Source organism: Heteronotia binoei, chromosome 6 (genome assembly GCF_032191835.1).
Source record: "Heteronotia binoei isolate CCM8104 ecotype False Entrance Well chromosome 6, APGP_CSIRO_Hbin_v1, whole genome shotgun sequence".
NCBI lineage: Eukaryota > Metazoa > Chordata > Lepidosauria > Squamata > Gekkonidae > Heteronotia > Heteronotia binoei.
Window position 1 is genome coordinate 73,262,777 of NC_083228.1, and position 26,160 is coordinate 73,288,936.

The 26,160-nt window shown below is 39.9% G+C and overlaps 1 protein-coding gene across 1 annotated transcript in view; it reads left to right on the forward strand.

Moving 5' to 3' along the window:
- COL17A1 (collagen type XVII alpha 1 chain) overlaps positions 1-26,160 on the forward strand; it is a 95,108-nt gene that overhangs the window by 21,109 nt on the left and 47,839 nt on the right. The window contains exons 13-26 of the mRNA XM_060241709.1: positions 2,655-2,819; positions 4,917-5,006; positions 16,506-16,550; positions 18,134-18,283; positions 18,859-19,062; positions 20,459-20,488; positions 21,036-21,062; positions 21,917-21,943; positions 22,456-22,518; positions 22,691-22,795; positions 23,996-24,058; positions 24,787-24,822; positions 25,025-25,078; positions 25,954-25,989. Coding sequence (XP_060097692.1) covers positions 2,655-2,819; positions 4,917-5,006; positions 16,506-16,550; positions 18,134-18,283; positions 18,859-19,062; positions 20,459-20,488; positions 21,036-21,062; positions 21,917-21,943; positions 22,456-22,518; positions 22,691-22,795; positions 23,996-24,058; positions 24,787-24,822; positions 25,025-25,078; positions 25,954-25,989 — 1,095 coding nt within the window. The remainder of the gene's footprint in view (positions 1-2,654; positions 2,820-4,916; positions 5,007-16,505; positions 16,551-18,133; positions 18,284-18,858; positions 19,063-20,458; positions 20,489-21,035; positions 21,063-21,916; positions 21,944-22,455; positions 22,519-22,690; positions 22,796-23,995; positions 24,059-24,786; positions 24,823-25,024; positions 25,079-25,953; positions 25,990-26,160) is intronic.

Consider the following 26,160-nt stretch of genomic DNA (forward strand, 5'->3'; position numbering starts at 1 on the left):
AGCTTCTACTGGGGTCAAACTCAGGTTGTGAGCAGAGAGCTCGGACTGCAGTACTGCTGCTTTACCGCTGTGTGCCACGGGGCTCCTGTCATTAGTATAATATGTTTTAATTTTATATGTGCTTCTTTATCATGCAAAATATAATTAAATTCTTATTTTGCCCAATTTATCTAAACTTTCCATTAAGGGCTTTGCTGTTTAATACCCTGTATGCTAATTTAAATTAATTAAAAAAGAGAATGTTTAAGAAAATGATCATATGTTGTAAAAGTTTCATTTACATGTATTGTTTCGGTCAGATATTGGCAGTATAATCCTACGCAGAGTTAACCCTGCTAAACCCAATTTATATCTTTAGAATTATGTTAATTTTCAATCATTAACATATTTTTAATTATTATTTTAAAGCTATCCCCTGAAAAAAGTGCCTCTGGTGATCCTACCAGTCTACTTTTCTGGCATTATATAATACAGTGGGTTCCATGCATGGCAGAGTCTCGAAATAAGTGATAACAAGCTCTTTAATAGGGATCACATAGTAAAAGGTTACAGCCCAAGACTGGCATTGGGGCCCATGGGCCAAACTTATATACATCTCGGGGTTCCCGCGCAAGCACGTTATTGGGTAATTCAAATTGGTGGGGGCTTGTGATTGGTCGTGGGCTGCGGGGGTTTGAATCCTATAGCCCTTTGTTCCCAAGTCCCCCATCTCAGTCCGTATGGCTCCAATGAGCCAGGCGGAAACACTAAAGTCTTCCCTTGAGTCCACATACATAATGTATTGGCAGGGCTTTTTTTGTAGCAGGAACTCCTTTGCATATTTGGTCACACACCCCTGATGTAGTCAATCTTCCTGGAGCTTCCAGGGCTCTTAGTACAGGGCCAGCTGTAAGTTGCAAGAGGACTGGCTACATCAGGGGTGTGTGGCCCAATATGCAAAGGAGTTCCTGCTAAAAAAAAGCCCTTTTTTTCTCTGGCCCGGGAGCCACTGGTGCAACTAGAAATCTGTTTTGTACCCAACATGGCCTAATCTAAACAGAGACTGCCTCCAGCCTGAAGCAGAATTCTGGGGAACTCAAGATGCTTGCTCATTACAATGTAACATTTTTATTACTGCCCTACAGCTGGGTTTGGTTTTGGCTAGAAGGTCTTCCATCTGCTGGGTGTAAAAAGAAAGTCCCACCATTGGTCATGTTGTTAACCATATTGTCCACTAGATGCAGCTGTTGCTGTTTGAATTTTAAAAATAAAATAAAGGCATTGCATGTTCAAATGGTTGGAGATTTTTATTTATTTTTTATTTATTTGGGATTTATATCCCGCCCTTCCCACGAATGGCTCAGGGCGGCAGGACCAGATATAATTCTTGCCAATGCCAATTTTGTAACAATTTCCCTCAAAGTGGAGCAACATCTATTTCCACCAGGCTATCTAGTTGCAAAACCAAATGCAATGTTTTTAAATACAACTTTGTGCTAGAAAATTTTTACATAAAGGGCTTACATAGTGAATAAATCAAAGTACAGAGATCTTTTCCACTTCTGATCTGATTGCACAACAAGCCTATGTAGCAGATAGCAGAATTCCTTTATAGTTCCCAAGCACTCTCAGTACAAATGAAAATCTCTGGCTGATCAACATTAGGGAAATGTTTTGTCAAGATTTATAACTCTTTCAGTTCTGTATAACCTCCTGTTGTAACCCTTTTTTCTGCTTCTGCATTATTGATATTGATATGTACAATGGCTTTTCTATTGTTTCTAATTTAAAAGTATTAGATTCTCTACAAAATTAATACAGAGGAAAATTTACTACCAAATGCTGAAGTGTATATATTAGCCTGAGCTGAGCAGTTGGAGGAAAAGGTCAAGTGACTTCAGCAGACTTTAATTGGGATACAGTTTTGGACCAGGTTGGCATTTAATCCTCAGCAAGGCTCTAGTACTTTAACCAATGACAAGATTCAGTGGGTGTAGCTTTTCCAATCAGAGATATATTGTTATGGAAATCTTTATGAATGCTGCCTTCAACATTTCATATAACTACACCAGTTTGGTGTGGTAGTTAAGTGTGCAGACTCTAATCTGGGAGAATTGGGTTTGATTCCCTACTCATCCACATGCAACTGCGACTTTGGGTCAGTCACAAGTTCTCTCAGAGCAGTTTTGCTCAAAAGCAGTTCTCTCAAAAGCTCTCTCAGCCACACCTACCTCACACCTACCTGTCTGTTGTAGGGAGGGGAAAGGAAAGGAGACTGTAAACCTCTCTGAGACTCTAAGTGAAGGGCGGGGTATAAATCCAGTCTCTAATTATTATTCTTTTAAAGTCATAGGAACTATGCTAGACAAAAATTAGAAATCCTATTTTTAAAATATGTTTTAATCCAGTATTTGTGGAGTTGTAAATCACATTCTGGGAACTAAATGCTGAAACCCAAAATGTTCAGGTCCCAAGTATATAATTCCACTCTACTAAGGCAATGGTGGTGTGTTCCTTTGGTGCAAGGAGCTTTCCTCTAATATAGGAGGCTCATCTTCAGGCTCAAAAGAAGTTAGCAGGATTTCTTTCTGCTACAAATATGACAGGCTGTGTCCACTTCAGGTGCATATGTTCATTTCTCTTGATTTATCTTCTGCTTTTGGCCTGTCTTATAGCTGCCACCACCATGAACTCCCAGAATGATGACATCCTCCGCAAGGACTGCAAATTTTTGCTCCTCGAGAAAGAGAATGTGGCCCCCAAGAAAGAGGTGGAGCTGCTGATCATGACAAAAGACAGTGGGAAAGTCTTCAGTGCATCCAACACTGGTCTCAATGGAGGTCTGTTTTCTTATGGCACATACTGTCGCATGACACACTGTCACATGACCATACTGGTGACTTATGCTCAATTCACACAGCACCACTGTGGCATCAGACACACTTCCCAGAGTCACATCCTAGTAACTCATTCTCATGGCAATTCAGGAAGGTCTAAAAGAAGATAGGATTGTTTACTTTTTATTGTAAGGAATTTATATCTTACCTTTATCATAAAAAGTCCTCAAAGCAGCTCATCATCATCAGTCACAAGAAATAAAAATTAAATTATATTCAAGAGGTGAAATCCCAGCAACTCCCTTCAGCTAAGAAGAAGATGATGAGTGAAAATAAATGAAGAGTCTTTCTTTTCCTCCTCTGGGTTGAGCCTCATTTAGTTGAAGAGTGTTATTATATCCAACTCATTAATAATAAATATGAAAACCAATATCATTAGAATTCCAGCACTAAATTTTTCAGCTAAATAACAGCTGCAGCAGATAGGAGGGCAACAGAAACAAAATTGAAAGTTTAAGTATCACCAAATGCCTGCAAAAATAAACCTTCACCTGGCATCTAAAACTCAAAAAGGTAAATGTCCATTGAACAGTTTCAGTGAGGGAATTTCACTAGTGAGGCAGAATTGCTCACTCAGGTAACCATGATTTCTTCTCAGTTGATTTCTTCCCATACATATCTTGCCCCCTCTGGCACATTCCTGCATAACTGTGACAGCATTGATGATACTGTAAATTTGCATGAGGAACTTTTCTATGTTTGGTTGTGCTTACTTAGCCTCATCCCACAAGTTTCAAGACATAAGGATTCCCATCAAAGTTTTTTTGTTATTATGCATAGACGTGTTGTAAGGATCAAACAAAATATCCTCTTATACAACATCTGGTTAACTGTCAAATACCCTAACCTGAAAGCTCCCATTGAGATATGTTCTCAGGGTCTATTCATACAACTGTGTTAGTAATATGAATATTGTTTAATAAACTTGTACATGCTGGTTCTCAGCCTGTGGACAACCATTTGTGCTTATTTTTTGCTATGTGCATGATTCATCTTTCAGAGTACTTGAAGGCAGGGGTGAAATTCTAGCAGGAGCTCCTTTGCATATTAAGCCACACACCCCTGATGTAGCCAATCCTCCAAAAGCTTACAAAAAAGAGCCTTTTAAACTCTTGGAAGATTGGCTACATCAGGGGTGTGTAGCCTAATATGCAAAGGAGCTCCTGCTAGATTTCCACCCCTGCTTGAAGGTATATTTGCACATGGTGGGCCAGCTTTCCAATGGGCAAAACATTACTCTGACTACCACATTCCTAAATGATCATGTGATAGCTCTCAGTCTGATATTTCATGTTATCCCTCTATTAATTGTGCATTTGTCATAAGGCAACATCACTGCTGTTCTTGAATGGGACCATTTCCTTATGCCTCCCAAATAAAGCATTCAACCTGATCATGTCTCTCAACATACTGGTGGTAGAAACTGCCACCGAGGCATAGCCAATTTATGGCAATCCCATAGGCTTTTCATGGCAAGGGACGTTCAGAGGTGGTATGCCATTGCCTGCCTCTGCATAGCATCCCTTGGTGGTCTCCTATCCAGTGATATTCCCATTCAGGTCTGACACTGCTTAGCTTCCATGATCTGATGAAATCAGGCTAGCCTGGGCCATCCAGTTGTTGCATCAACATTAGATTTAGCTAATTTGGTACAGATTAATAAATGTGGGATATATGTACTGATAAACCTGATCGGGGGGGAATTCTAGTAGGAGCTCCTTTGTATATTAGGTTACACACCCCTGATGTAGCCAATCCTCCAAGAGCTTACAAAAAAGAACCTGGTAAACTTGGACGATTGGCTACATCAGGGGTGTGTGGCCTAATATGCAAAGGAGCTCCTGCTAGAACTCCACCCCTGAACCTGATAAATAGTGGATTAACATTTCTGGTGACTAGTGATGTGAGCCTAGAATAAGAAATCCAATATAAATAAGAGAGAAGTTTGTTTTACTGTCAATGGAAAGAGTCCAGTTTACGCAAGCTGAGTGTGAGGTCTGTTAAGCACCAAAGAAGTTTTCTGTTTTATGCCCTCTACAGGTTATTGTACCAAAGACACCCTGAAGAAAGAAAAGCAGGCTATTTCTTCCTCTTACACTGGAGATTCCTTCCTCAAATCAGAAACAAATGGTAAATCTTTGTTTTTCCACTTAAAGTGAAAAATCAGGGGTCCTTCACACATAAGATTTTTCCTACATTGTGTAGAAATAGATGTATGCACTTAAGTGTGCCATCGTGCCCAAGAAGTTGAGTTTATTTGTTTTATTTATTCTGGGAACTCAGTGATACTTTCTGTTTCCCAACACACACACACAGAGACCGTTTTCACACTAACCTTGCTCTGACGTTGCTCCGTGCCAGGCTTCTGTTTCTCTCCAGAGCAAGCTAGCGATTTTGCACCAACTGCTCCATGCCACTATTTTGCCCTGGGGCAACCCGTGACTTGCCGCATGGCAACGTAAACCTGTTTTTTCAGATTTACTCTTCCGCATGGCAAATCACAGGTTGCCCCGGCACAAAATGGTGGCTTGGAGCAGCTGGTGCAAAATTGCTAGCTTGCTCCGGAGAGAAACAGAAGCCTGGCGCGGAGCAACATCCAAGCAAGGTTAGTGCAAAAACGGTCAGAGACTTTTTCCTCTATGTTCATGGATATCTGTGCAAGAAAACACATGTGCTGAAAACAGGGCTTTGCCAAGTGCATGCTAGAATGCATTTGGGGGACAACAGAAGGACTAAAAGGTCCCCTTATGCCTATACTCTGTGTGGTTGCTTCTGCACCATTTTACATTTCCTTTTCTCCCTTCTGATGTATATCCCCTGTAAAACCATGCCCAACTGTGTAATTTTCTTTTTAAGTGTGGTCCTAAGCTGAGTTACAACCATCTAAACCAGGGGTGTCGAACTTATTTGTTATGAGGGCCGAATTTGACATAAATGAGACCTTGTCAGGCCGAGTAGGGTTGCCAAGTCCAATCCCAGAAATATCTGGGGACTTTGGGGGTGGAGCCAGGAGACTTTGGGGGTGGAGCCAGGAGACACTGGGGTGGAGCTAGGGGGGGGGGAAACGGTGCCGGGGAGCGTGGCGAGCCGCCCCGTCTCGGAGCAGGCGACGCCGCTGTGCGGCTGCCGCCTCTTCTCCGCTCGCCGTGGCTGCTCCTCCGAGATGGGCTCAGGCTGAGCCCATCTCGGAGGAGCAGCTGCGGTGGGGTGGGGGGGGCGGCAGCGGCACGGCGGCCTCGCCTGCTCCGCCTCTGGGGTGAAATCGTAGGGGGGGTGGAGGCGGGCCGGGGGCGTGGCGAACCGCGAGTCCAGGTCCTAGAAGGGCCCGGATTCGCGGCTCGCCATGCTCCTGGCCTGCCTTGCCCTCCCCTTCTCTGGTTTTGCTTCGTTGGTTTTGCCTGCGCTGCTGCCGCCTCTTGGCTGCTCCTCCGAGATGGGCTCAGCCTGGGCCCATCTCGGAGGAGCAGCTGCGGTGGGCGGGGAGGGGGCGGCAGTGGCGCGGCGGCCTCGCCCGCTCCAGGATCGGGCGGCTCACCATGCTCCCCGGCGCCGTTTCCCCCCTCCCCTCGCTTCCTTTTTTTTCGGGAGCAGGGGAAGAGGGTGGAAATCCTGGGGTCCCCTGCCAGGGCGGGAGGGTTGGGAAGCCTAGGGCCAAGCCATTTGTATCATAAAATGTAATGCCAGGTAGCAGACATATAAACTTTATAAAGGGCACAGACACACAATTGAAGATTTTTTTTGCTTAAAATAAAACATGCTTAAAATATTAGCCTGCTTGCAATATCTTATTTTACAGTCTCTGATAAATGCCACCTCGTGCTATGAATTATTGCATCAAAAACTGTAGACAATGTCTGGGCTGTACCAGTCTTGAATATGTGTTGTTCAGGTGTGCACATTTGTAAGCTGCAAACCTACTTTTTTTAAAAAACAATTTTTATTGTTCTGCAATATATTGTAATAATACTCATCTATTATTAAAAACTTAGTACCAATACATTATATTTTTCTCCTGCTTTTCGTGACCTCCGACGGTGCATTTTAATTAAAATAATAAAAAAGTAAAAGGTAATTTTATCCAATTAAGAATCTTCATAAAAAGTCTTATGTCCAAAGTATAATAAAAATAAGGAAAAAACCATATACTGTAATTATAATGCATCTTCATTATGATCCTTTAGTCCTTATCATAAAAATAAAACTGAAGGGATAATATATTCCCGTAGTCTCATTTTTAACTATAATCCTTGTCAAAATAAGTTGAAAACAAAAAATATATAATTACATAGTCTAATTTTTTAGCTATTGTCAAAAATCATCAAATAACCTTTTACCTTCCATTGTTTTTCAACATATTTTTGGAATTTTCCCCATTCATTTTTTAACTTCTCTAGATCATACTCTTTTAAGAATCTTGTAAGTTTGTTCATTTCACTCCAATGCATAACTTTTATAATCCAGTCCCATTTTTCTGGTATTTTGTCTTGCTTCCACATCTGTGCATATTATGTCCGTGTAGCTGAAAGCATGTACCAAATTATCGTTCTATCTTGTTTTGGAAATTTTTCCATTTGTAATCCCAACAAAAATGTCTGGTGCGTTCTTAATATTGTAACCCAAAATTTTTGAAATCTCTTGCTGAATCATTTGCCAAAATTGTTTTGCCTTTTCACAATTCCACCACATATGGTAGAAAGATCATGTTTTTTTACATTTCCAACATCTATCTGACACCTGATTGTTCATTTTTGACAGTTTTTTAGGTGTCATATACCACCTATATAGCATTTTAAAACAATTTTCTTTAATATTATTACATGTTGATATCTTCATATTCTTCCATAGATACTCCCGTTGTTCCATCTGTATTTCTTTATTTATATTTATCGGCCATTTTATCTTTTGAGATTTAACTACTTCATCTTCTGTAGACCATTTCAATAATAATTTATAAATTCTTGAAATCAATTTTTCATTGTCTTTCCAAATCTGTTTGTTCTTGTCTCACTCCATCATTTTTAATATCCTGTTCAAGCAAACTCTTGATTTGTTGCAATTGAAACCAATTATACTTATATTCTAATTCTTCCGCTGATTTTAATTCCACCTTGCCTCCATGTATTTTTAACAATTGTTTGTACGATAACCATTTCTCTTCATTAATATCTGAGTATAACTTTATTACTTCTGTTGGCACAATCCAAGGCGATTTCCTCTCATCCCCATATCTTTTGTATTTCGACCAAGTATTTAACAAGTTACTTCTTATATAATGATGTAAGAAGAAGCCGTCCATCTTACTTTTCCCGTAACAGAAATAAGCATGCCAACCAAAAACATTTCCATGACCTTCTAATGCCAATAATTTTCTATTTAATAACGCCATCCATTCCTTGATCCACACCAAACAAACTGCATCATGGTACAACTTTAAATCCGGCAATTGAAAGCCTCCCCTTTCTTTTGCATCAATCAGAATTTTCATTTTAATTCTTGGTTTCTTTCCAGCCCATACAAATTCTGAAAGTTTCTTTTGCCATTTATAAAATTGTTTATTGTCTTTCACTATTGGAATTGTTTGAAACAAGAACATAACTCTTGGTAAAACATTCATTTTGATTGCAGAACTTCTGCCCAGTATAGACAGGTTTAACTTATTCCATTTTAATACGTCTCCATCAATTTTTGCCAAAGTTTCTCATACTTGTTTTTATACAGGTCAATGTTTTTTGTTGTAATTTCTATCCCTAGATATTTTACTTTTTGGGTCACTTCACACTCTATTAAACGTTGTAGTTCTTTCTGTTTATTCTTTGACATATTTTTACACAAAATTTTTGATTTCTCTTTATTTATATAAAAGCCTGCCAATTCTCCATATTCTTGTATCTTACATAGCAACAGTGATGTCACATGAGTGGGATTTTCATTTATAAACATTACATCATCTGCAAACGCTCTGTATTTTTAAGAAAAACCTTTCCATTTCAGTCCCTCTATCTCTTGGATTTGCATAAGCAACACTTCTGAAGTCATTATAAATATCAGTGGAGATAGAGGGCAACCTTGTCTTGTTCCTTTACTAATTATCATTTTTTCTGTCAAATCTGCATTTATACAGAGCCTTGCTTGTTGTTCAGTATATATCGCCTTCACCATTCTTATAAAATCTTCTCCCGATCTCAATTTCTCCATCACTGAAAACATAAAGTCCCAATGCACATTATCAAATGCTTTCTCTGCATCTGCAAAAAATAATGCCACCTCTTTTTCAGGGTGTTTTTCATAATATTCAATAATGTCCATAACCGTTCTGATATTGTCTCTAATTTGCCTCCTGGGAAGAAATCCTGCTTCTCTTCTTTAATGAAGTTATTCAAATGCTGTTTAAGGCATTCTGCTAATATTCTAGCATACACTTTGTAGTCATTACTGAGTAATTAAATTGGTCTGTAATTTTTTTACGTTCGTGGCATCTCTATCTTCTTTCTGTATCAGCGAAATTACTGCTTCTTTCCAAGTATTAGGTAATTTCCCATCTGTTCTTATAGTATTCATCAACTTCTGCAGTTTTGGTAGTAGGGCCTCCACAAGGACTTTATAAAATTTTGCTGTGAAACCATCTGGACCGGGTGCCTTCCCTAATTTTATTGAATTAATTGCAACCTCTATTTCTTCTTTTCCAATTGGTTCATTTAATATCTTCTTCATATTTTCAGTTAAAGGATTTACCTTAATTTTCCATAGATATGTGTCAATCTTTTCCTTGGCCACCTCTTGACATTTAAACAACTTAGCATAATATTTATAAAATTTTCTTTTGATTCCTTCATGATCAACAATTTCCTTGCCTCCAGATATAATTTTATTAATCACTTTACTCTCCCTTTTTTTTTCTTTTAGCCATGCCAAATATTTTCCAGGCTTATACGCTCCTTCAAAAGATTTCTGTTGAAGTCTTTTTAAGTTCCATTCCACTTCTTTATTTAACAAATGTCTCAATTGACTTTGTAATATTGTAATCTCCCTTATAATTTTCTTTTTCCCAGGCCTCTTTTTAAGCTCCTTTTCCTTCTTTCCAATCTCTTTTTGTATATCCATCATTTGTTTTTCTTTGGCTCTTACATCTTTATTATTCAATGTAATTAGGATGCCCCTCATTACCGCTTTATATGCATCCCACACCGTTTGAAATTGAATGTCCTCATTTTCATTTATTTGAAAAAAAGATTTGGTCTCCTTTTCCAGAGACTCTACTGCTTCCTTTTTCTGCAGCAAATCTTCATTTATCCGCCATCTTAAAATCTTTTTCATGGGTTTTGCAGGCCACATTAATGGATTATGGTCTGCCCCTATTTTGGGAAGAATCTCTATTTTTTTTGTTATAAGTCCCAAATTTTTTGTAATCCATAACATATAATAATAATAATAATAATAATATTTTATTTTTATATCCCGCCCTCCCCGCCGGGGCGGGCTCAGGGCGGCTGACAGACATGGGAATCCCATGAATCATAAAACAACATAAACAGTTTTAAATATCAGTTACAGTAAAAATTATTTAAAAGTTAAATATATAATAAAATAGGTGCTAAATGCTGTAGTCGTGATATCCACAAGATGACTAGTTGTCCATTCATCAAATTAGTCGGGTTTCTTGAGAAAGAATTATGTCTTGCTGAGAAGAAAGTATAGTCACGTTCTTTGGGACTAAATTCCCTCCGTATATCCTTCAGACTTTCTTGTTTCACTAGTTCAAAAAATGACTTTGGTAGTTTTCCTTCATTATTTTTTCCCCCAGATCTGTCCAGAATATTTTAACCATTCCATTAAAATCTCCCATTAAAATAATTTGCTCATATGTCACTTGATCTAATTGTTGCATAATGTCTTTAAAGAAAGAGTCTTTTGCTCCATTTGGGGCATACAGTCCCAATAACAAAGTTCTTTTATTATTCAACATCACTTCCACCGCAATAAATCTACCATCATTGTCCTTAAAAATCATTTTTGGGTCTAATTCTTGTTTCACGTAAAAAACCACTCCCCTTTTTTTCTCCTAAGCCAATGAACAAAATTCCACACCAAATTGTTTATTCCATAAAAATTTGTAATCCATTTGTTTGATGTGTACTTCTTGTAGGCAAATTATATTACATTTTTGTTTCCCAATCCAATGAAAAGTTGCCCTTCTTTTTTGAGGTGAATTTAGTCTATTTACATTCCAAGAAATTAATTTGTAATCCATCATGGTTTTTTATTTTTAATCTGTACCCCCAAACTCCTTATGTTCCTCCAAAAACTTCGACATTCCTTGAGTACTTGTAATTGTAAATCTCTTTCCTTTGTATTCAAAATTTAGACCCTCTGGAAGTATCCATCTGTATATCATTTCATTTTCTCTCAGCTTGTCAGTCAGTTTTTTGTACAATCTTCTGTCATTTATAACTTTCCTTGGCAATTCTTTCATGATTCTTACACTACTGCCATCCACCTCCAGTGTATTTTCAAATTGTTTACTTAGAATCCTTCCCACCATATCTCTTGTCACCAATCTCACTACCACATCCCTTGGTAGTTTATTTTTCCTAGCATAGTCTGAATTAACCCTGTAGATATAATCATAAAAATAACTGGTTTCATCAGGGTCATCTCCCAAAAATTCAGCAATGATTTTTATTATATATGTCCTTAAATCAGTCTTAGCAGATTCAGGCACCCCTCTCAAACGTATCTGATTTTCCATTAATTTACAGTCTTGTAGTACTGCTTTCTCCTGGATTTTTTTAATAGTGGAATCCACTGTTTCAATTCTTGCATCATGGTCTTTCACCTTTTCTTCTACCTCCTGCACTTTCTTTAACACTGCTTGGGAATCTTTTCTGAGCTCTTCAGTGTCTTTTTTAAAATTCCTTCTTACACTCAGTTACTGAGTCTTTTATCACTTTAACCAATCTTGCCTCCATGGCTTCTATTTGTTCCTGCATTTTGGACATTTTTGCTTCCTCAAGTTAACCTAGCCCTCGTATGAATCTGCTTTGCTCCTGATTTATGGATAGACATCACTGCCTGCCCATTATAAAAATAGGCTTCAAAATTGACCTCACCAAATCAGTCTTAAAGATTAAAGCATGCCCTTTCAGATGAGCCCAAAATCGCCGTTCCCAGAAGTTCCTAGGTTGAGATATTAATTTTTTAAATTTTTATTTTCTTCAAAATGGCATTTGTGGCTTTTCTGTCCCTTTTAAAAAATTTTTTTCTTTTTTCTTCTAAAATGCTCCAAAACTGATTCAAAGTATATAGCCCAATAAATCTTGCCTTCTAATGAAGATATTTGCTGGCTCTGCTAATTTTTAAAGTCCCGTTGTCTTTTTAAATATTTTTAAACTTTTGACCTTCTTTCAATGACCTCCTTCCTTTCTTGCCACAAAGTTTCCTTCTCTGTGGTTGAGAAGTCTCACGTTATTTCTATGATGCCACTTCCTGTGACGTCCTTCTGATCAGCAGTTCTGTTTCGGAGGGGGTTGTCTAGCCCAACCACAGGTATGCATAACAATAGTTATTTTTCTTCTTTTAACCTTGTTTCTCTGATTTTGTTAGTCCCAAATTTACCCCCTCCTTTATCTTCTTTACTTTACACTAATATAGATTAATCCAGACCTTCGTTTTTACTTCAAATAAGTCTTATTTTAGTCCTGGAGTGATAGATAAAGATCTTTTACCTTTAGATCACGATCCTTTCAAGCACCGTTCTTCTCAAGAGTAGATGTTAATTAGTTCCAAAGAAGCTTTGAATCATGATGAATTTAAGTCGATTTAACGACCCCAGTAATCCTCTGAAGACGTTGGAATGCAATTCTTCTCCGGGAACTCTTCAAAGCCAAAAAGGAACCCCTCTGGGATCCCTCATCAGCCAAAGTAAATCCCTTCAGAATTTAATAAGCATGTCTTGGCCTTCTCCTTACCTAGGAGAAGTAGGCAGCAGGCATTAGGATCACCTTCTCTGTCCAGAACAGAGGCTCTGGTCTGCTCCTCTTGTGAAAAGCAGTTCAGTCCTCCATGACTCAACCTCGGAAGTTACAAACCTACTTTTGATTCATTGACATTCATTACAGACATCTCATGGTCAATGCTTTGAGCCTAAGACCCAGAGGAACATGAAGCAGCTGGGCATTGTGAGCTTTAGTACAGAAGTTGCTTCAAGTGCTAGTCAAGAACATGTGAAGGCACCATGGCACAGACTGAGGGCTATGTGCTTGTCTACAAAACTATCATTTTCCCCAGAAAAATGACTATAACTAAAAAAAAAAATACAACTCCTCCTCCCAAAAACAACCACAAGAACAGAGAGACAGCCATGTACAGTGGTCAGTGTCGGCCTATTATCTGGGAAGTCTAAATTCAAGACCCCCAATCAAAGGAAAATGTGAAAGAAAAAAATAAGGAAAATTAGCTAGGTAAACCCGGGGTGGAACACACTCTCAGCCTAATGCTGATATTTCTCTTCTAAATAGTTCACCTGCTTTCCTATTAAGGAAGACTGGAGGGCATGAGTACAGTGAAAAAGAGGAGGGGAGCCCAGTTAGAAGGCCAACAAAACTCTCTCTCTCTCTCTCTTTCTCTCTGTAGCAAGGCAAAAAGCTCATACCTTCACTAAAACGTTGCTAGTCTTAAAAGCATTCTTTGTAGCTCTCCTGATGGTGGGGACTGGGTAGGGTTGCCAAGTCCAATTCAAGAAATATCTGGGGACTTTGGGGGTGGAGCCAGGAGACATTGGGGTGGAGCCAGGAGCAAGAGTGTGACAAGCGTAATTGAACTCCAAGGGAGTTCTGGCTATCACATTTAAAGGGACAGCACACCTTTTTAAATGCCTTCCTTCCATAGGAAATAATGAAGGATAGGGGCACCTTCTTTCGGGGCTCATAGAATTGGACCCCCTGGTCCAATCGTTTTGAAACTTTGGGGGTATTTTGGGGAGAGGCACTAGATGCTATGCTGAAAATTTGGTACCTCTGTCTCAAAAAACAGCCCCCCCCAGAGCCCCCGATACCTCCAGATCAATTCCCCATTATACCCTATGAGAATCGATCTCCACATAGGGAATAATGAAGTGCCCAGAAGACATTTCCCTCCCCCCCCATTTCTGGCGGCTCTGAAGCGAGGGATTGGCATCTCTACTCACGAGTTGCTGCCAACTTCTTCAAAGTAACACAGACACACCATCCCAAGAGGACGCCTTTCCAATCAGAGACTGAAGCCTCTGGAGGTGGAAAGTCACATGGTGGCTGTGGGGGTGGGGCTTCCCCTCGCCGGCCAGCTGACTGGGGGCGGGAAGGAGCCTGGGAAAGCAGAAGAACCTCTGCTAGGACCTGGGAATTGGCAAGCCTAGGACTGGGCAAAGGAAGCTCTAGCTCTTTCTTTCCTTCCCCAGGACAGGAGGGGGAGGAGCCTCAGCCATTTATTAGAAGGAAGAGAGGCTTGTCTCAGTAGCTCTGTAGTGTGACTAATTGAGCCTGGCAAACTTAATCACCCAGCAGAGCTATAGAGCCAAGTTCCCTCATTGGCTGAGGCTGCTCCTCCCTTTGGAAAAAGGGGGAGAGGGAAAGGCTGCTTTGCTGCTCTTGTCTGTTGGGGGAGAAACACAAAATGGCGACCAAAAAAAGCAGGCAAGGGAAAATTAAGCAAATGACAGCCAGTTGCTGGAGAGCCTGATTGCAGCCCTCTGTGGGCCTGATCTGGCCCTTGGGCAGCATGTTTGACACCCCTGATATAAACCTATTGATCTTTGCGGGATTGTCTCTTCTACATAAGAGAACACTATAGAATGTCATGTATTCTGCTACTAATTGCTAACAAGACTTCTGCATTCACCCCCTTCTTCTTTTCCGACCTCCTGGCTACATTTTACAGGGCTGTGCCTCTCATGAGAGTTCATTGTAGTCTCAAACAGTTAACCACAAGTTAAGCTGGGTTTCACATCGTAACAACACCATCAACTTGGCTAAGTGTTCAGCTGCTCAAATTAAACAGTTTTTCTTTGCAAGGGGCAACCAATTAGTTCCAGCAGCTATTAAAGTATTCAAAGCCAAAACGCTTGCCCAAATCCTCTATGGTATCCCTATATGGATCTCAGCTTTTACCAGGAAAGTGGAGGGCATTCAAGCCTCATTCTTTAGACAAATTCTTGGTTTGCCAAAATGCGTGTCCTACTTTGCTCTCTGCTCTGAAGTGGGTCAGTCTTTGGTGGAGACAAAAGCCTGGATTGCAGTGTTTAAATTCTGGCTCAAAATTCATTTTAGAACAGATCCCAACAGCCTTCTTGATTGTATGAAAAGAGACCCATATATTTCGTCCTGGACAGCAGTGCTTCTGTCTAAACTCAATCAATTGGGGTTAGAGGTAGATGATTTTTCTACCTCTGAAGACTCATATATCTTCAGATGTATTAAACTGAGACTGTGGGAATTGGAGGAAACGAAATTACGGCCAACTCTCCCTTATACTTGCTCTCCAGCTTCCTTAGGTCTTTATGCTTTTTGTGGCAAAATGCCCAATTATCTATCAGACCTAACCACTCCAAGTCATCGCAGGGCATTTATGTTGGCCAGACTAAACGCGTTTCCCTCCAAAGTTTTACAAGGGAGATATCAGCGAGTCCCTTTAGCCGACAGACTTTGCTCCTGTGGAGCGAATACCCCTGACTCAATCCAGCATATATTGCTTGATTGTTCTTTTTACCATAACCTCCGTAAAGATTTATTTGGCAAGCTTTCTTTTTCTCCAGATTTGTCTATTCTGCCACCCTGTTATTATTTATTGAGTGATACTGAGGGGGTGGTTAGTGAGGCTGTGGCAAAATTTCTGGCTGACATCCTTAAATTTAATTCTGACCATGTTTGAATGTATCTGTAAGCTCGGTTTTATTTTGATTTTATCTCCAATGTTTAAATTTTTATATTCTGTGTATTTTTATCTGAATCTATTATGCCATTAAAGGTTTGGTATGGTATGGTATGGGCTGAGGCTGCTCCTCCCTTTGGAAAAAGGGGGAGAGGGAAAGGCTGCTTTGCTGCTCTTGTCTGTTGGGGGAGAAACACAAAATGGCGACCAAAAAAAGCAGGCAAGGGAAAATTAAGCAAATGACAGCCAGTTGCTGGAGAGCCTGATTGCAGCCCTCTGTGGGCCTGATCTGGCCCTTGGGCAGCATGTTTGACACCCCTGATATAAACCTATTGATCTTTGCGGGATTGTCTCTTCTACATAAGAGAACACTATAGAATGTCATGTATTCTGCTACTAATTGCTAACAAGACTTCTGCATTCACCCCCTTCTTCTTTTCCGACCTCCTGGCTACATTTTACAGGGCTGTGCCTCTCATGAGAGTTCATTGTAGTCTCAAACAGTTAACAGGTTTTTAAAATTTCACTGTAGAGTGGAGAATGTATGCTTGACAGTGGAAACTGCAAGTCTGTGTCCCTCCTCTTGGACCAGTGAAACCAGACTTCAGCTATTTCTCAGTGTCCTTGTTTGGACTGACAGCTGTTGCTTCTGTTTAAAATTCATTTTGAGCGAATAGTGTGGCTTTGTGTGGGAAGACACAAACTCCTTTGTTCTTCTTATTATAATAGGAGGACTACAGTCTGTTTCAACAAAGGATAAAGCAACTTATGCAGGTGAGTACACTTTTCCTTTAGCTGGAAAACAGATTTTTTTAGCAAAAAAACTTGTTAGATTTTTAAAAATCTTTTTAATGAAAGGTTATTAATAAAAGATGGTCTTTTTAGAAAAGTACCCACATGCCTCCTTTATGTGGCTATAGAGAATGGTGCACTAATGGCTGGTGTGCATAGCTGGGCTACAGCCAAAAGCACATTTACTTCACAATAGGATTATTCAAGAATATGATACGTACATTAGGTGCCATCAAGTCACAGCAAGAAGCTTTCAAGGCAAGTGAGAAACAGAAGTGTTTTGCAATTACCTTCCTTTGGGGAGCCATTCTTGGTAGTTCCCCATCCAAGTACCAACTCTGCTGAGCTTCCGAGATCTGACAAGATTGGGCTATATCATGCTGTCTTTCCTCCAAATAATATGATACTCTCCAGTATAAGCATTCTAATGTACTAAGGACTAGAGCCAGGGGGGCATAATCCTGCAGGACTCCTGCCCAAGATTTTTTAAAATGAACAGATGCACAAAAAATTGTTTACCATGTTGAATATTTATTTTTCTCTTTTTATAGCCCACCTTCTTCACCAATTCTCATGGGAGACTACACAGTGTAAACAATAGCATCAAAAAGGCTAAGACATCTGATAAACAATACAACAGAACTAGGAAAGAGTTCAGAAAACCATCTTCAGGCACCTCTCTGTCAAACAGCTGTTGGAGCTGCTTTCTTAGAGTGACTCCACAATTGATGAAGCAGTTAGGTTTCCTTTAGATTGCAATCAAGACTCCCTGGCTTTTGTGGCAGTTTACATTTGTGCAACTGTTGCTTGCACTTCAGGTTTTTGCCTGGTATAACCCTGGTGAACTTGTAGTGAACACAATTACTGCATAAAAAGTGGAGCCTCTCTTACAATGCAGAGTTAAACCTTTTAAGCCCTTTGACTCCATTGAGGATTGCACTGTTAGTCATTTGCCCATTTTCCAACCACTGCCTCCATGCATAATGTTTCTAGAAATCAGAAAATGCATAACAGAAGTTCCAGGTTAGTCTGTTGCAATATGGCAGTACCCTTCTGCAGAGAGGCTGGGGTAGCGTGGGGACATCATCCTCTTGAAACTGAAAGTCCTAAGTTACTTAGAAAGATATTTGAAGCTTTTATCATTTGGAAAATTAAAAATGAAATGTATGTGTTGCAAAATAACATGGTACTCAATCATTATTTCTGTGTATCTAATACATAGATGAAATAGCATTCGTTATAGCAATAGTATCAACGTGCAGAATTCATCATAGCATTTCTCCTATGTGTTTAAAGCACTTCTCATGCATTTTCTTAGTAATGCTTACCCTGTATAATTAATAGTTGGTTGGGGAAGTTGTACAATTACAACTTCTGGAAGTTGGTAAGCTGGATTCCAAATTGGGTAATTCAAGAATGATAGGAATACAATTTGACAGGTGATGATAATTTATTTTATGGTTTTTTAAAAAAATAGAAACATATTTAAAGGCTGCATGATTTTCTTCCAACTTTGAGTCTTTGTGAATAAATACTTCCACTGTTCTTGTTCTTTTCCACTACAGAAATCCAGCGTGATGATGGATGCGGAGGGGCAGGTGCTGCTCCAGCCTGGTGCCCTTGTGCCTCCTGCTGTAGCTGGTGGAAATGGCTCCTCGGTTTGCTCCTGGCCTGGCTCCTTCTACTTGGTCTGCTTTTTGGGCTTATTGCTCTAGGTAAGAAGTTACAAAAGGCCAAGTGTAGAATAACTTATGGCTGAGGAAGAGTGTAACTTAATGCCTTCTCCTAGTGACTAGTGAGGGATCAAAGAAAATGAGAATACTGGGATATTAACAATCCCAGTTTAACAATCCCAGTTTAAAGTCTCTGCTTTTTATTAGTTAGGATTTTTCATGATGGGCAAAGTCCTAGGACAACCAGGTGCTTGTGTGTTTTTTCCTAGTGAACAGTGCTGGAAGTATATCCATCCCTGGTTGAACTAATTATGCAATTTTACTTCATGTAGTCGGTTGACTCATCTGATCGATTATCCACACAAGTTAATTGGGTTGTAGACTTGTAAACAGCCAGCTCTGTAAGAGTTTTCCTGAGTTTTTCAATATTCATAGGAATTCTCTGTTGTACCTTCTCTCTGAAGGCATTTTATGTTCAATGAAATTCAACTCTAGTTTGGACAGACTGAAGGCATAGAGGGATAAAAGCAGTATATTTAGTCTGCAAACAGAGCTAACTAGGGGGAGTGGATTTGACCAAGGACCATTTAAGCCTTTTTAAAAATCTAAACTTTCAGCGGATGAAGTGAGGAAGCTGAAATCCCGTGTGGAGAGCCTTGAATCCCGTGCCAGCTACTGGCAGGTTAATCCTGATACTGTGGAAAATGTGCATGTCAGCAAGGTTGGGCAGTTTGCCAAACATTCATTAGCTCTGAGTGATATGAATGAAGACCAGCTATGGCTACTCATGAAGAGGAGGCTGGATGCAGAGAGAAATCAAGGTGAGAAACACACACACACACCCAATTCCATGAGGACAGGTAATGTAAAGACGCATTTATCAGGAACTAGGCTGATTAACGAAACAGGCTACTGTGTTGTCTGAGAAAGTAATCTTTACAGGGCAACTAGGCAAACTAGGCAATTGCCTAGGGTGCTGGCCTTCTAGGTGCACCAGATTGACCCCTCCCATGTGACTCAGTGGCGTTATCAGTGCGGGGGGGGGGGGAGGTGCCAGAAGTTAGCCTTGCCTAGGTTGCCAGACAGTCTAGGGCCAGCCCTGAATCTTTATGGAGGGAAAAAGAAGAGGAGATGAGCTTTGAGCTCAGTCCAACCTTAACCTAGGGCTTTTTTTAAGCAGGAACGCACAGGAATGCAGTTCTGGCTGGCTTGGCATCAGAGGGTGTGGCCTAATATGCAAATGAGTTTTTGCTAGGCTTTTTCTACAAAAAAGCCCTGTGTGAAACAATGGTGATGTCAGGGTCTGTGGCCTAATATGCAAACGAATTCCTGCTGGGCTTTTTCTACATAAAAAAGACCTGCCTTAACCTATCTAACTGTTGCACAAAAGAAGGGAGGTGATGAGACAGTATAAGAGAGTCTCAGAACAGCAAATCCAAAGCAAATGTGGCTACCATGTTCCTCAGTCCTAGATGCCATCTTGATTCATGTGTCTTGTTTAAAAAAATTGTGGATAAAGACTGTGTAGTACATGACCCTCTAATTTTGTGATGTAGGAAAATGGTATAAATATGACCCATGGTACAAATATGTCTCTTTCCAAAGCTATTATTTTCCATTTCATTGCTTTTCCCCATCATATTGTGCCAGGAATAGCTTTGCCTCATTAGGGAGCTTGCATAGTATAGTGGCTAAGAGAATGAGCTGTGATTCCTGATTTAAATCCCATTAGATGGCAACCTTCTTTCTCTTATTCTCATCCCCACTCCTATCTGTAATATGAGGACAATAATACTAGACTGATTTACAGAAGAACAAGTGATTGGCTTTATACCCTGCCCTTCACTACCCAAAGGAGTCTCAGAGCAGTTTACGATCTCCTTCCTCTTCCCACAACAGACATCCTGTGAGGTAGGTGGAGCTGAGAGAGCTCTAACAGAAATTGCTCTTGAGAGGAACAGCTCTGCAAGAACTTGTGACTGACTCAAGGTCACATCAGGAGGTTCATGTGGAGGAGTGGTGAATTAAACCGGTTCTCCCAGATATTAGTCTGCACAGTTAACCACTACACCAAACTGGCTGTCTTATAGGGATGTTGCAAAGACTATTACAAGCCACTCTGTGAAATTCAATGAACACTGGAAGAGTGATGAAAAGCTTTGCTATTGTTATAATTTGTACAATAAAATCTGAATAGTATTATGTTCTTTTTTACAGGTTATTTCCGTGGCGAGCCAGGACCAAAAGGTACCTGTTAACCACATCTGTGTTTGATGTGGGTCTCCGTCCATGTTTAATTACCTTTTGTTACATTGTCACTGAGCCAATGTTTGTGAGTGGCTCTTTAGCTTGTTGTTTACAAGTTTAAATCTGTTTTGTGGGGGGGGGGGGAACCCCAAACTGCCATAACTGTCAATCAGAGATCTGTAGTTCTGTTAACATAGTCTCAAGACTGACTTCTTTTTCAGGGAAAGTTGTAACAGTCAGGACAATTTCAAAAACAGTTTCAAATGGCCTTACATTTCTTGATCAGATGTGATCTTTTGTTTAAGATTAAGAAAAATGATTGGGGAATTTTGTATTTCTCCACAGAAATAACAGAGAGGATTGTTATGGAGAACAAACTAGCCCAGCTTGCTTTAGAAGGGAAGTCGTTTGTTTTAGAAAAGGAGTTAGTTTTGCTTTCCATAAGCACCCTTTGTATGAGTGGGATGGGGAGGAAGATAGAATGAGCAAAGTCTGGAAATAACTTTCACAAACCTTATTCATGTGTTTTCTTTTTGTTCTGCTTCAGGTGATATGGGCGTCCAAGGATCAAAAGGTGATTTCCATATGCTCCAATGCCTGTGGTCTCTAACAGCAGATATGAAATAATTTTCCTTTAGTTTGTGTGTGTCCAAAACTTCCATAGCCATCACTAGTGTAATGAACTTTTATAGGCATACCTGATTGTATGAATGTTTGTAGAACAAAGATCAACTAGTCTGAATAGCAGAATGTACCGTATTTTTAATCATTCCAAGGTAAAAAAATAAGCATGGTGACTCTTCCCTGTGCAGCCCACCAGAGCTAAAGTGGGTTGTATGCGAAGAGTTTAGAAATACAGTTGTGGATGCCAAGATCTGTATAACACACCAACAATCAGTTCTGATAGTAGAGAAATTTACATTTTGAAGTGAGGATTCTGATATATGTATTCTCCCCCCCAATTTGTCAGATATTGGATGGTATGCTGCTAGTAGGGAGTTTAATTTATCAAGAGGTAGTTTACTGAACATTACAAATACCAATAATGAAAATAAGTAGACTGCAGATTTATACCCTGCCCTTCTCTCTGAATCAGAGACTCAGAGCGGCTTACAGTCTCCTATATCTTCTCCCCCCACAACTGACACCCTGTGAGGTAGGTGGGGCTGAGAGGGCTCTCACAGCAACTGCCCTTTCAAGGACAACTCCTGTGATAGCTATGGCTGACCCAAGGTCATTCCAGCAGCTGCAAGTGGAGGAGTGGGGAATCAAACCCAGTTCTCCCAGATAAGAGTTCACACACTTAACCACTACACCAAACTGACTCTCTGGTGCAGAAGGTGCCTGTGGAACAATAGTCACCCATAGAAAGTTGATGTGGAAACAACAAAGTGCCATCACTAACTCTCTATTTATTTGTTTCTATAGGAGACCGAGGACTTCCTGGCATGGCAGGTAGACAAAGCTTGTAAACAGTCAGCAGGGCCAATATTTGTGGGCTTTCTAACTGTCTGGGACACAATCAGGGGGCAATGACCATTTTAGGATTGCACCGCTCTCCCCTATTCCTAAGGTCTATGTGTAAAAAAAGATGAAAAGGCTGGCTATTACTTGACTTGGTGCTGAATCCTCAAGTTAAGCAAATAGTAGATCAGTCATGTTAAGATCTTAATCTAGTCTCTGTTGATGAGATGGTTTACTTTTAAGCTCAATTTGTTAATGCTGGTGCTTGAATGCAGATGTGAAAGGTGATAATGGAGGGAATGATAACACAGTTAGCATTTTCCCAAACACTCATGGGAGTTGTTTAGCTGCCTCAAGATATTTAATATATTTTAGGATCCAAATAGATATAATATGCATGTAACTCACTTTCAATGGCCCTCTGTGACCAGCTTTGTTAAGTGGCCAAGTAGCAGTATGTAGGAAGTGACACAGCTCTTTGAAAATATACTTTCTCTTAACAGGTGCTCCAGGCTTGATAGGTCACCCTGGGCCTGAAGGCCAAAAAGGACAAAAAGGCAACATGGGTAAGCAGAACAAGGCTACCATTATAAGTGTCCTGGTTCCTTTACATAAATTAGATTCTTTCATCAATATGTGATGTGACTTTGACAACTGCATTTCAGCAGGGAAAGCACTGAACTGTATTAAGCAGGGCATAGGTTGGAATATGGATTGTCAGATTCTTATTCTCTACAGGTGAATCTGGCGTGGAGGGACCCATGGGACAAAGAGGACGAGAAGGACTTCCAGGTCCTCGTGGGGAGCCTGGTCCACCTGGGTTTGGAGAGAAAGGTGACAAAGGTAAGAGATTATTGTCCACAGAACATGATGATAGCCATGAGGACTGCAGAATTGTTGGTTTTTCTTCCAAGTAAGAATTTTTTCAAGTTTCTGAAAATCTTATATCAGTGTTTTTAAATTTTATATATTCAGGGACACTTTCCAATTTATCTTGTCTGCTAAGGAACACTAAGTGTCTTCCAAGGATTCTTTGAGCATTGCAAGGGACTCTGGGGCAAGTTGTCAGGAACTGCCTGCCGTTTGGCGCTCCCTATAATTCCACATGGACTGAGAGTGCACCCCAGAACACATCTGGCTCTCTTGTGCATCTAAACATTACTGGACAAGTTCATTATCTGTGGGCAAGCTCACTTCCAAGGAAGGCTTGTCCGTCGTTACCAATCTTCTGCAAAGGAAACTTTTATACACCTCCAAGGAACCTCAGGGTTTCCAAAATCACAGTTTGAAAACCATTGTCTTACACAAGGCAGGAGAATTATCATTGTGATGTAAGTGCTTGGGCCCCCTTAGTTTCAGCATTTAAAAAGATGACTGAGATATTGTTTTCCCAAAGACACTAAGAGCTTGTGGCATGTGTGCATCTGACATCATGTCAGAAGGTCTGGATGGAACTCGCGGCCAAAAGAATGGTTTGTTTTGTGATAATTCTTTCTCTGTTGCTCTTTAATTATTCATTAATCATAGAAACAAATGGGTTGGGAATTAAAACTGTATCCTATTCAGACGCTAATAAATAGGTTGCCAACCCCAGTCATTCAGATGAGTAATGGGCTACAGTAAGACACAAGTATCTGGTGGGGTTTTTTTGTGGAAGTGAAAACAATACATTACATGTTTATAGAGTTCTTTTTGCTATCATATATCCCCACCACACAGAACTGATGGGTGATGGAAAAAGAAGTGTGTAAAATACCATTAAGTTGCTTTTCCACACTGCTGCTTAACTGTAACTCAGCCAAGTCCTAATATCCTTGAGTTGGGTCAGTTGACTGCCTCATGGACCACATGACCTCCAGCTGACCTCCATGTTAGCTAACAATTTCCAGGGGTCTGGTAGCAATGTACCTTTCCACTAATGCTTTATGGAATAATAACAGCATTGTAGCTGACATTCAGTATTCAGGGCATAAATTGAAGCCAGAAGGAAGCAAGCTTCAGCAGGTTTTTTTAAATGAGTATGTCTAATTTTTTCCTCTGTAGGCTCTACTGGAGATCAAGGACCACAAGGTGCTCCTGGTCCTGCAGGTCCTTTTGGCCCCAAAGGTAAATTTGGAATTTGGCTTAAAAGGTAGCATAAGCATGAATGGGAACTGGTGGTCTGGGTGGATGAATTAAATTGTCTTGTGTCAAGACCAATGCATTCATTTTGATCTATCATTTCTTCAAAGTTTTATGAAACTAATGTTAGTGGTGGCGGCAGGGGAGATAATGTTTCAGTGCCAAAACTTTAGTCATGTCTCTGAATACTTGTGTTTCTGGGCCCAAATTTGAGGGGGCGACAGTCACTCAAAAAATGTGTTATCAACATTTTGTTTCTCAGTATTTTGTATTCAGAGTTGCAAATCTCATTCAGATGTGACATCACAGAATAGTTTCAGTTGTAAAAATACCAACTATCTTTCATAGCTTTCTGATTGTATCTGTGTCTAAGAAAATCAGTAGCCCTAACTCTCTGTATGTCTCTGTATGTATTTTTACATGCAGAAAATGTGATTATCCTAAACAACTGAGGGCAAAAGTAATGTAAACTGAAAAAAACAACCTGTCCCTTCAAGAACTCCCATGTCAAATGCAAGAGATCTGCTTTACCTAGTTGTGTGAACACTAAGGTAGATTCCAAGACTCCTAGTTCAACTTTATAAAAAATAATAGAATACAAAGGGTAAAGTTACAAAATGTACAAGGATATGCCCTGACATGGTGGCAAGCCCAATGATGTTGACTTTTCAATAACATAAATTCTAAAAACTTAAAATGTGTTTTTTCTGCAGGGCTGATGGGTGCACCTGGTCTCCATGGTCCCCCTGGTAAGTGTCATGTTCTCAATATGTGATATGTTATAAAATACAGCAAACCACAGTATTGATTTTGTTGTGCTACATTCTTCTGGCTTAATGGATAATGAACCAAGACAGGGATATAAAAATAAAACAATCTGTCCAGTTTCTGTCTTTGAAAAGATGTGTATTTATAAAATGCTTAACTCCTTTTGATCTTGCTATTCTTTAGGTCCTCCTGGGAATCAAGGATTCAGAGGTGAACCAGGTACTCCAGGTGTTAAAGGTATGACTTTCCAGCACTTCATACATTCCTGTTGGTGTTGCTATTACTGTGTTTTTCTACCATTCCCGAGTATAAGAAGGTTGCTGGACCAATAGACAGAGGAAGATTGGGCAATATCTTCCCAGACTAAATGCCTAGGGGAAAAAAGCAGTTATATAAGTAAGTAAGTGGTGAGAGTGACTATTCTAAAAACTGGGTTTATGCATTTATGGAGTGATGTAATTTCTATGTATTCCTTTGATCTTTTTTATCCTATCCTTCTTGAAGCGACACATATGGTCCACTCCCATACTTTTATACTCGCAACAGTCATGTAAATTAGGCCAAGGGAGAGTGACTAAGCCAAGTCACCCAGTGAGCTTCACAGCAGAGTGAGAATTTGAACCAGAATCTCCATGACTGTAGTCTGGTATTCTAACCACTACACTACACTGGTTCTTGGATACAGCAAATAGAAGAAAAGGGGATATAATTCCAAACTGAACTGAAATATATTAGAAAATACCTTAATATGAGGCACAGGATTCCTCCAATTCGTGGCATACTCCAGTGAAGATAACTGGGTTAGATTAGAACAAAGTTGGAATCCAGTACCACCTTTAAGACCAACAACGTTTTATTCACAATGTAAGCTTTCTAGCATATGAATTGTGAATAAAACTTCGTTGGCCTTAAAGGTGCTACTGGACTCCAACTTTGTTCTGTTGCTTCAGACCAACATGGCTGCCCACCTGGGTTAGTTTAGGGCTGCCTTTTATGTAAGGAATCCTTCCTTGGATAAAGAGTTTCGATGATCTCTTTCCAAATGAATGCATGTAAAGAATTTTCTCTCTTAATGTTGGTCTACTTTAAGCATTTGCCTCTGTTTCATATAGGTGAGAAAGGAGCCGTGGGAACACCCGGACCCAAAGGTATGTTAACCAGTTGACTTGATTATTATTTGAACATGTTTTCCTTCCTTCAGATCAGCAAGGAGTCTTTGTACTTTTATCAGGAGGATTTTTTTTTACTTGTGTATGAAATTTTTATTTATCTCATTTATTTGAAATGCTTCTATGATGCCTTTTCACTCATTTCAGATC